The sequence below is a fragment of the Bombus impatiens genome, unplaced genomic scaffold, assembly GCF_000188095.3.
Source record: "Bombus impatiens unplaced genomic scaffold, BIMP_2.2 scf_2222, whole genome shotgun sequence".
NCBI lineage: Eukaryota > Metazoa > Arthropoda > Insecta > Hymenoptera > Apidae > Bombus > Bombus impatiens.
The window spans coordinates 507,778-522,294 of NT_178641.1; the positions used below are offsets into that span (position 1 = coordinate 507,778).

The 14,517-nt window shown below is 42.0% G+C and overlaps 1 protein-coding gene across 5 annotated transcripts in view; it reads left to right on the forward strand.

Moving 5' to 3' along the window:
• LOC100746238 overlaps window positions 1-14,517 on the forward strand; it is a 191,328-nt gene that overhangs the window by 110,631 nt on the left and 66,180 nt on the right. For all 5 annotated transcript variants that reach the window (XR_004462835.1, XM_033324304.1, XM_033324305.1 and 2 more), the window contains one exon: window positions 680-957. Coding sequence is in view for 4 of the 5 variants with exons in the window: in XM_033324304.1 (XP_033180195.1) it covers window positions 680-957 (278 nt within the window). In the remaining variant the exon portion in view is untranslated. The remainder of the gene's footprint in view (window positions 1-679; window positions 958-14,517) is intronic.

Genomic DNA, 14,517 nt, shown 5'->3' on the forward strand with positions numbered 1-14,517 from the left:
CAAGCGAAGTCTTCTTTTAATTCGTGAGTAGATTTTTAGCTAGCATTGACATTATCTTACTGTTGCTCGACACAAAAGTTAAAAACAGATGTAAATTCTAACTTTACACATCGTTTACTGAAACACTGTACTAAAGTATCAATTATTTACTACGTGAAGCAAGTTATAGGATAACAGAAACAAAAGAGAAGAAAATACAGAATAAAACATTTTCTCTAATGCCAATTTTGAAATGTTAGAAATCAAATATATAACAATATGCAAATATATAACTATATATATAACTCTAATCGTTTTAGATATGAACTGCAAGAGGCTGTTCGAATCAAATTCCCAAAATCTTCAATAGTGAAATTCTATCGAATGAGATATCATGCGACCGGTTTTAATTTATAAATGCAAAATACTCGCACACTGTGTGTTCTATAAAAATGTAATTCATGATTTCAGGAGAGCTACACCTATTTTTTATAATACAACAAACACACACACATACACGATAGAAGTAATATGCGTTTGTAGATTAAAACCGATTATCTTGTCTTAGGGAACTCAAACTTTTTTATTTTAAACGTTCTAAACTATTCGTTTACAAAAGTCTTTCGCGTGTGAATAAACAACAAAGTGTACTCTTAGATAGCGAGTACCGCGTAATGATAAGTGAATTATCTTCAATCAGGTGCGAACAAAAGAGACGCGGGTGTAACGAGTCCTCTGGATCTCTCGAGTCCAGGTGGCTTTGCTCCGCGGAAGAGGCAGAGGACGGAAACCAGGAGATCGGGAAGCGTTTCTCCGAAGCCGAAACCAACCCCTCGACCTACCACACCACCCCCAGTCAGGTGTCCATCCCTATGTGGTCACATGCCCTGCGGTGATGGACAAGCTGTCAATCGATGGACCATCGAGGACGTCGTCAATTACGTATCGTCGATCGATATTTGCGCAGAGTACGCACAGGTAAGTCATTTAAACGTATTTACATTTTCTTAGCTCGTTTTGGGGATTTTTCTATTCTCGAAACTGCACAGTAGAACCGTAAATATGGCAAATGGCGATTGCGACATTTACTACGGCAAATAAACGCGGTGCCTAGTGTTTGCCAAGTTTCATAAGAAGCGCCACGGGCGCTGGGAAAACTTTGCACCGTGATGACAGAGGTGAACCAATCGAGGTTAGGCTTTTTTAGCGCGAAATTGTCAGTGGAGGTTGGGTCAGTCTGTTTTATTCGCGTCAGGAAAGGATGACTTCGGTTGCGCTTTATCTAGATGATCGGTCATGATAATCGTCCGCGATTTAAAGGAAAGTTTGCGGCATATATATTTCGTATTTTTTAGAAGTTATCATTCGATTTGATTTACGATTAGAAGGTAGATATCTGACACGAAATAATGATAATTGGAGCCGTTAGAACGAAAGATATTAATAAAGAAAATTTGATTCATTAGCATTGACGTTTAACGAGCTGCCGAACATGGAAATATATATTATTTGTGGTTTTATTTCTGAAAACAGTTTGCTTTAAATTTAACGTAGTCGTAAAAGTGATCGTAAGACGAAGGGTTAATAACAACGGTTTATTAGTTCATTAGCTATGCACTTAAAAACGAGATTGACACGACAATTCCTGGTATTGCTACTCAAACATCCATCAATTACTCTATATTTTAAACCTTAACCGCCCATTACGACTTGCTCGATACTATCGTACTCGGTAATCATAACGAAAAGAACGGGTCACCAAAGGCTACGCTTTTAATTGCTTCGGCGTCGCTCCGATTTCACCGAGAAATTTCTCTCTATGCTCGCGGTGTCTCGCGAAACACCGAGGAAATACCAAACGACTGGCAGAAAAACGCGTGGGTTGTTGAAATCGCGAAACTCGAGCAAATGACCGACGACAGCGAGAATAGCTGGAACAAATGAACGTGGTAGTTTGGAGAACGTGGCAGTTTTAATTGCTTTTGAAAGTGGTTGGCGTAATGAGGCGTATCGAGATCCGCCGTGCAATATCGTTTGAGCCTCGAGAGCAGCCTCCTCTCTCGACTTCCACGTCGTCACGTCGATGAGGCAACCGGAGGAGGTCTAGGAAGCTCTGAATGACCTAACATCAGTCAATCCGGACAGTCTGGCTGGCATCGACCAAAGAGATGGCTGTTCTCCGGTTAGGAGAGCTCTATAATGACCCCTCGAAGCTAGAATCGACCCTGCACCCCTCTCTGATCTCTCGCGTCCGCACTTTCTCCCCCTTTTTCGCCACGAGAGCTGTAACTCTCTCTCTCTCTCTCTCTCTCTTTCTCTCTCTCTCTCTTTCACTCTCTTCTATCCCCGGGCGAGCATTCCGCTGCGAACGTGAAGTTATTCGTAATCGTTGGCGGTGTTCGCTCGTTTTTGTTGTCTTTTCACGTGGCAGATTCGATGGAACGGGGAAAAGTTGTCTCTTCTGGAAAGCTGCTTCGACACCCTGTTCGAGTATTAGTGCGCTCGTTTGTTTGATCGTTAGCCGACGCTTAGTGAAAATACGAGTGGTTGCAGGATGTCGAGGGGAATAGAATCGAGTGAAAGGGTGAAGTTGAAGTTTGAGAGGACGAGACGTGTATTTGAATTTAGGAGCGCTGCAGGGTTAGACTGTTAGATAACGATGAAGATATATGTATATGCGGATTTTTCTTTGCGAATAGAACGTTTCGCTATTGTAAATTTAGAATTATGAAATTAAGTTCGAGATTTTTATCGTTTCGGTATTATTTGATCCTTTAACGATGCTATTGCTGGGAATTTTGCAAGCAACATTTACACACGCATAATTCTACTTCGCCAGTTCATTGAAAAAGGCAGAAATACACCGTTACTTCGAAGTCCATATTTTACTCACAGAGAGATACGTAGTTTCTTTTATCGTTCCAACATCAATCTTTTCTAATAATTTTTCTTTAATAAGATAATAATGTAATAACTTAATAACTTTAATAACTTGGAAATAGAATAAATTAACATTTGAATTAATATAGCAATAACCGCGGTAATTTATACATCCGTTTACAACGTCAATAGATTTCTAAATTACGCAATCACTCCTAGAATAATCCGATATTCTCTCGAACAAACGACCATGTCCGACAATAAGGAATTAACATCGTATCTATCATAATGCTCTTCGTCTCCTCGAACACTTCTTTCTGTAATTATTTTTGTCTTTGTAATTCTTTTTTTCATTGGCATTTTTAAACCCTGAATGAGAATCTGCCGCGTCCTTTCATTCCTTTTCATTCGACTCTAGTAATCCTTCATGGTGTCACGCAACCGGTTCAAACCACGTTTTTGTGAACCGTGTCTGATTTTAATCGCGTAAGTGCGATATTCATTCAACCGAGTATCCTGCTCGATCATCGTCAAAGACACGATGGATTGTTTTATAATTAGAGCTTAAACCCGACGCTATAATTATGGATCTGATAGCGGTACGGGCAAATTGATTAATCCCGGACAATTAAGCGTTACCGAGCTCGTTAGCATGAGCTGGTATTCTTACTAAGGCTCACCGTGTCACGAGCTTGTTTCTTCCACTTCTCCCGGGCTCTGCTTTCTCCGAACGAAGTTATTAACCTGTCACATTGACCACTCAAAATTGTCAAACGTCAAAAGGATTCTTCGTGATTCGATCGCCGTGAATTCTTTCGTTGCAATTAGTATAAAAGACATTCGTCTCTCTCTTTTTCTTTCCTTTTTTCTCTCTTTGCATTCTGATCTCTATCGAGGAGAAACAAATTGGTTACACGTGTAACATTAGCTTTGTACATATTTTTGTACCAATGAATTCTTGTAGAATTCAAACGAACAAATCTCTCTATTTTTTTTTTTTTTTTTACTTTTACCTATTACAACGATCCATTCCACTGTCTACCAAAAGAACAACCACGCTTCATCTCTTTTCGTCAAAGGAAAAAGAAAACATTGGCTGAAGTAAAAAAAACGTGTTCTCAACTATAACCATCGTTCATCGATTACCGTCTCCACGACGTCTCAACTCGCGTCTATTTTCAATAAAAACACGAAAGTGTTTCTTCATCCGGAGCATCCGAAAAATTCGAAAGCGTCGATTCTTCGAATCCTCGGCGTGTGTTTATCCAGCGCGATGTGGCGCCCCTTCCGATAACACGGTCGATTCCATCGAGAACAAGAAACCTCTCACAGCATCTCCGTATGACGTTCTGAAAACACGGTCGAACGATTCGGCCCGATTTCGAGGCGTAACGTGGTTCCTCGAGGGCTGCCAGTCCCGATTATATCCACGAGTATCAGGCCTCGTTTGCCGGTCCTCGAAACGTCAGCCTGTCAGGGCCGTAAATTTTTGCGCGGGCACCCATCTAGACATGCATATTCATGAACACTGGATTCAAAAGGGGAAGACATCGAGTATTTCGATCAACCATCCCAACCGATTCGAGAATGACGAGGGATCAAATACGAATGTATGTAAAGTATACGCTTCGATCAAGACCTTCTCTTTCTACGTTCTTTGATTTCGTTCGCAGCGAATGAGTCGCGAATTTCTGAGGGTTTTCGGTGGCTATTTCTTCTTCTGTGCGTAGATGTTGATCGAAATCATTGCAGATCCTCCGTTTCTTTGAATAATTAGCGCAATGAATTACTTTATGTAATTGTATTTTCACTTCTCTAATATTAAATCCTCTAGAAGATTTGTAGAGTTTTAAATATAAAATATAATATCCAGAGGCTTTCTAAACTAGTGCTATTATTCAATATGAAATTGCCGATACCGTTGCCACAAAACCATTTCCACGCGAATCTCGAAACGAGTAACCGAGTCATGTTGCTCTATAAACTTGCCAGATATTACTCAGCGGTAGAACCTAATATGTACACATCAAGCTCGACGAGGAAACAATTTTTAACCCGGAACGTTAGCAATATCTAAATAAATACAAGTTTCCCACAAAATTTAGAACGATATACCCTGTAAGGTCCATAAATCATCGTACACATCAAGAAAGTACACGCAGAATTCTGCTGGGATCTACAAGGCGAGCAACGAGGGAACACAAAACCTGTGCAATAATCGGCGCGGATATCGAACCGAGCAATTTATCACATCATAAATCCGCTCGAAAAAAGCATGATAGATCGCGTACAGCTTGTGTTCGCGTACGGTTTCGTTGAAACTGCCTCGAAAAACGTTGGCAAAAGTTCACTTGTGATCGACGACGGAGGCGGGACCAGGTTCTCGTGACGAATAGTAGATAGTGGAAGCACGAACGTACGATTTACAAGATTCCCCCAGTTCGTAAATAGCGAGCCGCGTCGCGGCATCTCGAGATTATCTTATAAAGGATACCGCGAGCGGGTCTGATCAACGGTGAGAGTAGATCGTTCGGTAGAGATCCCCGGTTGGAATTATAGCGTCGATCCTTATCTAGATCTGGAATAGTGGCGCGACCACGTATATACGCTCACTTTCGTTCGAACGAGAACGAGAAACGCCAAAGCGAACGCGGCGAGAAACTGAATCGTCGGGAAATGTAAATAATTGCCACGAGGACTGCGTACCTAATTATCGCGGCGCGTTTGGCACTCGCGATTTATGATCGCTCGAATAGGTATACGTTAAGAGAAGAGCTTTTTAATTGCCTGTTAATGATACCTGCTTCGAGATTTTGCACGTTGTTTCGCCTTCAAATCGATCGTTCTTTTGTCTAATAGATATTTTTCGATTTTGACAGCTTCTTTTTGTACCAGAAATACCAGGAACGGTGACAGAGTTTTGAAATAATGTAGTTTAAAGGTTGATTAACGGGGGAATTTTTTCAGGAAAAAGGGCTAACTTACAAAAATCTTGATCCGAGGCAAATCGCTTAAACGGTTTCTCGCAGAGAATCTTCACACTGCGCGCTATACTTCGCCAAATTAGAAGCAGTAACCGCGAATAAAGGATGATTACCTCTCCCTCTTCCTGTTCCCCATAACCGCCGAAAACCGTCCGTAATTCGCCATAAACCGCAAAGTAAAACATCTGAATTTCGCCTCGTCTTTGATACAACCATTTAGCAGTGGAATCACGAGCGAAAAAGGAAAGAGTATAGAGAGACGATAAGCAGGCGAGACGTAATTTACGCTAACAAGAGGCGTTCGAGTCTCGATATAAGAAACTCATAAGGAACTGAACGTGTTTCGGGACCTGTAAAGAGCGAGAGGGAAGAAGTGTTTTTAAAGTGGCCACATTGAAGCATCCTCGAGGAACGTGTCCCTCGTGTGTGCACTGACGCGCAAAAGAGGCGAAAGACACTTGGTCCCAGGTCGTTAGAAAGTCATGAATGCGAATCGAATCGGTTCGTACGTCTTTCGTGATGTGGCACACGAGAGGATATCGTGTCTTCACGTCCCACGCATCCTCTTCGTGCAAACTCCTCCGTACGTTTTCGCTCGCGTTTTATCGGCCTCGTGTGTGCCTCGCTTGTAGACCATTCCACACCTTTGTTCTGATCGAATGGGCAAACTGCCAAGATTCTTCCGCGAGAGAGAAGTATGAACGTCGTTTATCTCTTAAATGTGTCGATTGTGCGAATAAGATCACGGGTTTGTTTTAGATATTTTAGTTAACCGTAGATATATTTAGGAATTTCCAACATTTCAATACCTATACCGTATGATTTGTCAAAATATATAAGATTCAAAGATACATGCAATTTAAAAACAAACCGAATGCTCGTCTACTAACAATCGCGAAAATCTGCAAGAGGACGAAGCGTCTGCAAAATTTCAAATGATAGCGCGCGATCTTACATCGACTCGTATAGAAACGGAGAAGCTGACACGACGAGATAGCATGCATCGAACGCATGATTCTTCCCGGTTTTAGAAATCCGTTGGTTTCCTCGGCTCTGGTTGCTCCGCTTTCGCTCGATCCTCTTGAAAAAGCTTCGCCCCAGCGACCGCTTACGCAGATCTATTTAAAGCGCGAGCAAAACGAGGTAGAAAGCCGCGCACCTCATCCTCCGCATCTCGCCCAACATGCAAATCGTTCATCACCGATTCCGCGTGCGCCGCTCCAAAAATGTCGAACCGTCAGACACATCTGCGTGCCGTGCAATTACCCCGACGTAGTCGTGTTACGTCGTGCAGTGGTTATACGCGTACCTCGTCGTAAATCGTAGATTCGATGTAACGAGGAAGCCCAGATTCACGAAGAAGAGAAGCCAGGCGAACGATCTAACGGTTGCCTCCTCGATCTGGAACGATTTTGACGCGTCTCTCTTTCTAGAAGATCATTCGACACGCTCGGTTCGTGATCGACGCGCGATCCCCGGATGAATATTATCGCCTATTAATGATTAATTGAACGACGTCCGACAGGCTTAGCCGCGAGAAGCGCACCGCTTACGCGTTGCCTCTGCATCGAGAAACGAGAGGTCGACCCGGGTCACATCACGCTCCGCGCCGAATCGTTAGAAAGTCCGCTCTGAATCTACGTATTAACCTCTTCTTTCCTTTTTCCTTCGTGTTCAGCTGGATTTCTTCCCGTCTTTTGAGTTGCTCCTTTTAGACGGTTGGTCGGTCTTTTTGGTATGTGAAAGGTTGATTTGGCTGATTGGCTTTGGTTTACGTTGCCTACGGGAAGTAATCTTTTTACGAATCGCTATTACACGTAGTGTCTGAAGGAATATTTAAGTGCGAATTTGTTGGATAAAAATCGAGATCTTCTTCGGTCTTTTAATATAGCGTAATTGTTGAACGCACATGTATTATTGCGCTTATATAAAAAGAACGTAGTGCTGCTCTATGTTCTAATTCTATCATTCGTCTCCCTCGTTTGACATTTTTCTCTACATTGATAACAGAGTTATTATTAAGAAACACGCTTTGTTTGCATTATATATCTGCTTTTAAGAAGAACTAAATAAAAAATAATGTAGTAGCGCGTTGAATGACCCTTGAATTTGACATTTTTGACGTCTGGCGTAATCTCACAAATGTTCGATCGAGTTGAAGTCGTGAGATTGATTTGGTCACTCAATTACATTAACGTTCTCTTCCAGAAGAAACGTCTAAATTACTTTAGAGGAATTTTTCGGATCTTTATCGTGTTGAAACGATCGCTCTGTTAGCATTTCCTCGTTTGTGAACGGAAACGCGCGAGTTTGTGAAATATCCCGATACACGAATCTACGCGTAGTTTCTTTTATTTGTCTTAGCGAACCAGGACCGTTCCGCGTGAAAAACTCCACGCCAGCGCGTTATCACCGTTAAATTTCACTGATCGTTTTAGACAGTTAACGTTAAAAGATATTGTACGCTTACGCGTGGACTGTAATCTCTTTATGGCATTTTTAATTCCAACCAATGTACCTCGAAAGATAAAAAATATGTATACTTGTAAATATATATAATTTTCAAGCAATCACTATGTTTCTTAACTTTTGTCAGCGAGCGTATATACCTCTTCGTCCCTTCTATCCATCTTTACTGGAGCCAGTATCGATAGCAGTCGGGTAGCCAACGTCTCGGTTAGGAAGAGAGCCATCCATCGAGCGGGATTGTTCGAACGCGGAGGATCTCGCTCGTTGTTAGCGCTCCCCGAGAGATGAAAAGGGTTTCGCGTTCGCGGTCGTTACGCTGGAAAAGTCTTGTGTAATTGAAGATCTTGTAGTACGTTACCTTTATACGTATACACGGACACGCGTCGGCTAACGTATAAATCAGCCGCCTTTAGGCCCCACGTCGACTAGCCAGCGACGAGGAGCCTCTTTGTTTGACTTGTCGCGAACCTACGCGCGGATCTTCTGCCGCGATTCGTTGCAGACGATTTATTGGCGCGATTCCCCGTGGCATCTCGCCGCGAGAGGATTCGGATGATGAACGATGAAACCGAGCTCGTTACCTCCACGCACACCGCTCTTTAGTAATAGTTATTGAAGTCTCGAGTATCGCGGATATTTAGGATACTTTCAGAATTTATGATTTTGGAAATTTCAACGGGACGTTCGCTGTACTATCTTTTAATTCGTTCGACGATAATAGACAGATGTATTGCGAAGAGAAGTTTGTTATCAATGAAATTATATCAGAGGTGCTGCAAAGAAATACAAAGAAATTCAAGTTATTGGTGAATTGCATTCGAACGATAGCATAACCTTTGGTTCGAGATAAGTTGGTTAATGATGAATTTTTAATTTAGAAGCTTCGAAGCTTAGAAAAATTCGGGAACGTGATTATTCGGAAAGGCGGCGATTCGAAAATTTGAGTAACTTAAAATTGAAATCTTCGACGGAACGATTTCGATTAAGCTAGTCCGTGTTTCTTCGTCTTCTTCGCCTTCGCACAACTTAACATCTCGCGATAAACGGTAACACGGGTCTGGCAATTTTTCGTAAAAATCTCTCTGTTATCCGAACACAACGAAGTTTCTTATCAAAATTCAAGTGAGCCGTGTTGTCGATAGAAACAGTTACTCGATCGACTCAGAAACTTACGACTCTATCCGAGGTCGATAAGCACGACAGGATCGCTGTGGATCGCGATGTGGCCTGATGCAAATCGCGACTTAGAAAGTAGCGATTTATTCCGTAGCCAAGAGGTTTTCATGGAATCCTCGCGATTCAAGGATCGATTTAATGACTGGACACGTGGTCGCTGTCTGGCTAATCGTTCGGAAAGCTAATTAACCGGAGGGCCACGTGCGCGCTTTCTCCTTGACGCTGCGTGCGTGTAATTACACGAACACATCGGTGGCAAAACGCGAACGGTGAAACGACCGTACGAAGCCGATCGTGTGAGTTTATATGGTAATGGTGCAGCTAATACGTCAATGGGTAGAACCTGGCACTTTTTTTTCGAATTATCGCGAAAGAGAATGTTTGCACGTGTATGTACATACATACGTAGGCATTTGTATAGGGTGAGTCATAATCGGGCTTCTGTTGGCCTATTTATTAACGGAACTGGTCCTTATATAACTGGATTCTTGCTAGCGATAGTGCGGATAAGGAAGAATTGCTTGGCAAAGTGTTTTGTATTATAAAATGTTACAGATTATCGTTATTGTTCGATCTTTCTTATTCCTCTATTTTGGAGGCTAATTGGAAAGAATTGCTATGTTATATTACACTTATATAACTCGAAAAAATTTACACGTTTCATTGCTCTTAATCGTAAGCACGCTAGTTCGAAATTCCCTATTGTCTAGTCTTGGTTTCGCTAAATTTCATTAATCCAGAAACGTTGCACGTCACATCCCTCGTTTGAAAATCCATAATTCCAGAATTCTCAGTTCCTTCTGTTAACTCCACTAAATTTCCGTAACTCCAATACGCACTCACGTGTCACTCCCTTTACTCGAAAAGCGTGCAATTGCCTATACGTTCTGGCTCGCGTACTCCGAACCCCTAATTTTGACACAAGCCAGCGAAACCAGTTGCCCCGATTGTCCAGCAGCCTGAATTAAAAGGTCTGTAACCATTTTGCAGAGGAAGGAATCGAGACCAACATCGTGTACACTCTGATTTACACTGGAATATACACATAAACAGACGGTATCTCTGTCCGTCCTCGTGCAAGCGCGGAGAAAGAGAAATTCATACAGAGGCACGTAGGTAGATGTATGCAAGCCGATATGTAGTCAAGCCCCGGCCAGACCGTTTTTCTTCGACTGACAGATCGCTACCGTACGTTTAGAAACGTGTAGCGGCGATAAAACGTTGGATACTGCTTTCAGTAGCATTCGTGTTCTGTCATTTCCAGATGAAAATGTCTCTTGATATGTTAATTGAACGTAGGTGTAATTAGAGGGACGTTAACCGGTGGCTATTTACACGGGTTCATTATGATAATGAAAGATAGCCAGTTGGATCGAACTTCTTTCTTTCTCATCGCTCTTTCTCGCGAGACGTCGCGTGTCCAATAGGACATAGGTGATAAAACGAGTTGGGAACAGCGCGTTTTTCATGGGTCGATTCGATACCTGTCCCCTCGCTCTGTGATTAATGGCGTTTGGTAGAAAGCGAACGCGTTCAATGTTACTCGGTTTATCGGACTTTTTCAGCCGGCTGTGGGAATTCGGCGATAATACCGTCTACCATGGAACGTTGTGACGTAATGAATGTCGAAATCGGGAACGACGCTGACGTTTAATTAGGTATTTGCATTCGTTGTTCTCCATTCCGCTATCTCGATATTTTTCTCATATTTTTTTTTTCTTTTTTTTAATTTTTAGAAACTGAGATACATAGCGAGCGAAGTAACGAGTTCCGAGATAAAACGAAGTTTCTTAATTCTTTGAGGATCTTGAAAAGTTGAAGCACTCGATAAAGGTGTTAACTTTTACGTATAATAAAATTCTTCGATAAAAGTGTCGTTAATTTGAAACGAGTTCTCGAAGGAAATCCTTTTAAATCGGAGACGTGCTAATGGAATCCTTCGTATACTACTTTATAATCGGAAAAGATATCAGTTATAGGTCACAGAATTCCTGATTCTTTGATTTCTTTTCTTAGCCGATTTCAAGTCTCTTCGAACCTCTCGTCGCTAAACTATCGCTGAACGAAAGATCCTGGTAGTTCGAAACGCTTTGGCTACGATCGAAAACCGGTGAAGAAGGTGTCGTCGACGTTTCCAATTACGAGCACCGGCTCTGAAGACCACGTATGCCCGCCAATTTTTGCTCGGGTTTTCTCCTCGCGAGGATCGATATGATCCAGCCTGGGGCCATCACTCACGTTTCCTACGTGGCGGTTCAATAAGCCCCCGGCTTAAACGTCGGGTTACCACATATTCTCGACTAGTTAAGGCTTAACCCGCATCTCGTGGCCGGGCCCCTGTAACACAACGAGACTAAGAAGAAAGAGCTACATATTACATATACGTGGTGGCGAGTGAAAAGGGGAACAGGAGAAAAGAAAGAGAGAGAAGGGTCGTGACACACGTACGTGTATACGAGGCACACGCGCGAGTTTCCTATATCGACAGCCGGTTACCGTGCCCGGAGCTGCAATCAACGTCTTATTGGTTCCACTGGCTGTCTTTCGCTATAATTCTCGTTACCCTTCTTCGACCAACACCGGTGAGCACTTCTTCCGGCTACCGTCGATCCATCGGTCCCTTGTTAGCGTTCCAGCATTGACAAAGTCGAATGAGATTCGACGAGGAACATCGTTGATCGAACACACGTTGAACATGCGCGCGTATCGACCTCTTTGTGGTTAAGATCGAAGGAAAATGTGTTTCGTGGAGAAATTTAGGGTAAATTGATTCGAGAGGCGACTCGGTGAAGTGGAAATGATTTGCAGTTACGTTCACGATTTTTGGAGGAATATTTTCCATGGACGATAGAATTTCAATTTGATAGATGGAAAGTTAAAAGCGAACAGATGAGGATAATTTTAAGATATTAGATTTTAGAGAAGAAATTAATGTCTCTGTCTATTCAACCACATAAATATACTTCATAACTAAACATCCAATTAGAATGAAGCAAGTAGTAAGTATCTTGGACTTTTTCCCCGCGGAACTAACAACTTGAAACGTGCGATCATTTGTATAGCATGTTGAAGCTTAAATTGAGTTAGTCCTGTTTCCACTAATGATCGAGGACCGGTCCAAAACTTCAATAAACTAGTTGAAAACGATTCATCACCTGCTATCAGATTCATCGCGCTAATACATCATTAAGATCCGACAAAATGAATTACACGAAGTCCTGTCTTCGTGCTTCGAGTTTTATCCTCTTACCAGGACTAACTAAAAACCAGCGCCCCCTCTTATCAGATTCATTGTATACGTTCTTAAAAGTGATTGATCAACGTGCTCGGCTACCTAAACTGGTTCTAGAATGGTCAGAGCCAATGCTCGTTGCAACTGTCGATCGAGTTCAGACAGTTATGCTAGCCTAATTGCGCGTTCTAGGTTTCTGTGCTCTTATTACGCCTTTCCGCGTTCTTTTGATGAAACTGTAAACCTAATAGCATTCACCGGTATCGTTGGGTAGTTAAAGTTTATTGATAATCCTATTGGTAATTATAGTTTACAATGGTAGCGACTGAAATTAGTGGGCAGCTTTGGTGAAATTAAGCGTTGCTGATGATTTGCTAATGAAATAGTAGCTATAACTTATTAATTTCATTAATTCAAAGATGCGAAATGTTGCTTCAGAACTTTTCCCTCTCTTCTGATTGTAAGAGATGGCTATACGTTTCTATTTTAGTAGTGGAACTTTCAATAAAAGGTAGTAGCATTTAGAGTATTTAAATTAATAATTCTTCAGAAGTAAACGTTTAACGAAATTAGCCAAACGTTGCTTAGTTGCGTAATATTAAACTGCTTTGTCGAAACAATAAAATCTGTAATAGCTTCATCGTTCGCTCGATCTCACGACCAGCATAATTAACTACAGCTGATTTTCACAAATTTACTGTGACGGAAGCGTTAGTGTCTGGACGATATCGGCCAGTTTATCGACCGATTCCTATCCGGCTCGTTGGGACATAACTAATTATAGCTCGTTATAGGTCAATGCTTAATTACACCGCGGGCGAGATTCCACCTCCGCTTTCGAAGTCTTATCGACTTCTCGATCTTAGACACGGCAACAGGTTCTCCTCCGGACTGGTTCGATTTTACCATAATTTCTGATCCGAATATCCGTGCAGCTTGTTAACCTTTTCCACGTCGGTGTCACAAGTCGTGCCGCGGAATTCGCCTGCTCTCCTATTTAGGTGTTGGTAGATCTGTCGTTCCGTGAGCCTGATCGCGGTAATTACTTTCTGCGATCGATGTATCGCGCTTCAGACAACTGATAAAACGGGGAAAGCGACTTCTGTTTCGGTCGATGAAAGCAAGAGGATCGTCGATTGATCCACCGTTTCATTGGTTGATCGTGTCTTGTTTAAAGTTTATTTCCTCATATAAAAGAAAAATATAATCGAAAGTGGATGAAAGATTTGGTGAAAGTTTGGTTTGTTTAAAAAAATCGAGATATCTCGTCGCGCAGTTGGAAGATAAAGAATAACTAAGCTACGTGATATCAAACAAAATTAATAGCAATATTGAAATAATTTTTCTCAAATTTTATTTGATAATTAAATTCGACGTAAACATTAATCTTCTTATATGGGACGATAGAACGCAGCGTACACGATAACATATATAGAATATATTAAATGACAGAATTTTCGATTTTCTACGTTTTCGCAGCTGGCTTAAAAAGTCGCGTTTATCCCTCGCAGGCAAATAAACATGTGCAGACCCACGACTCGATAATATTGCACGACACGTGTTTAGAGAACAATCCAGCGTGCAGTTTGCAGTAGGAAGTGAGTGCATCGGCTGGTATCAGCATTAAACTGGTGCACCATTGTAGAAACATGTGCATAAAACAGTGGGCTCCATCCTTAAAAGGAACGTCCTTGCATTGCACAGTAGCGCACAGATGCACGCTCTTGCTTTCATGAAATTCTTCGTCGCGGTTCTCTTACCCTAAACATCTACCAGTCCCATCTCTCCACGGCGAGT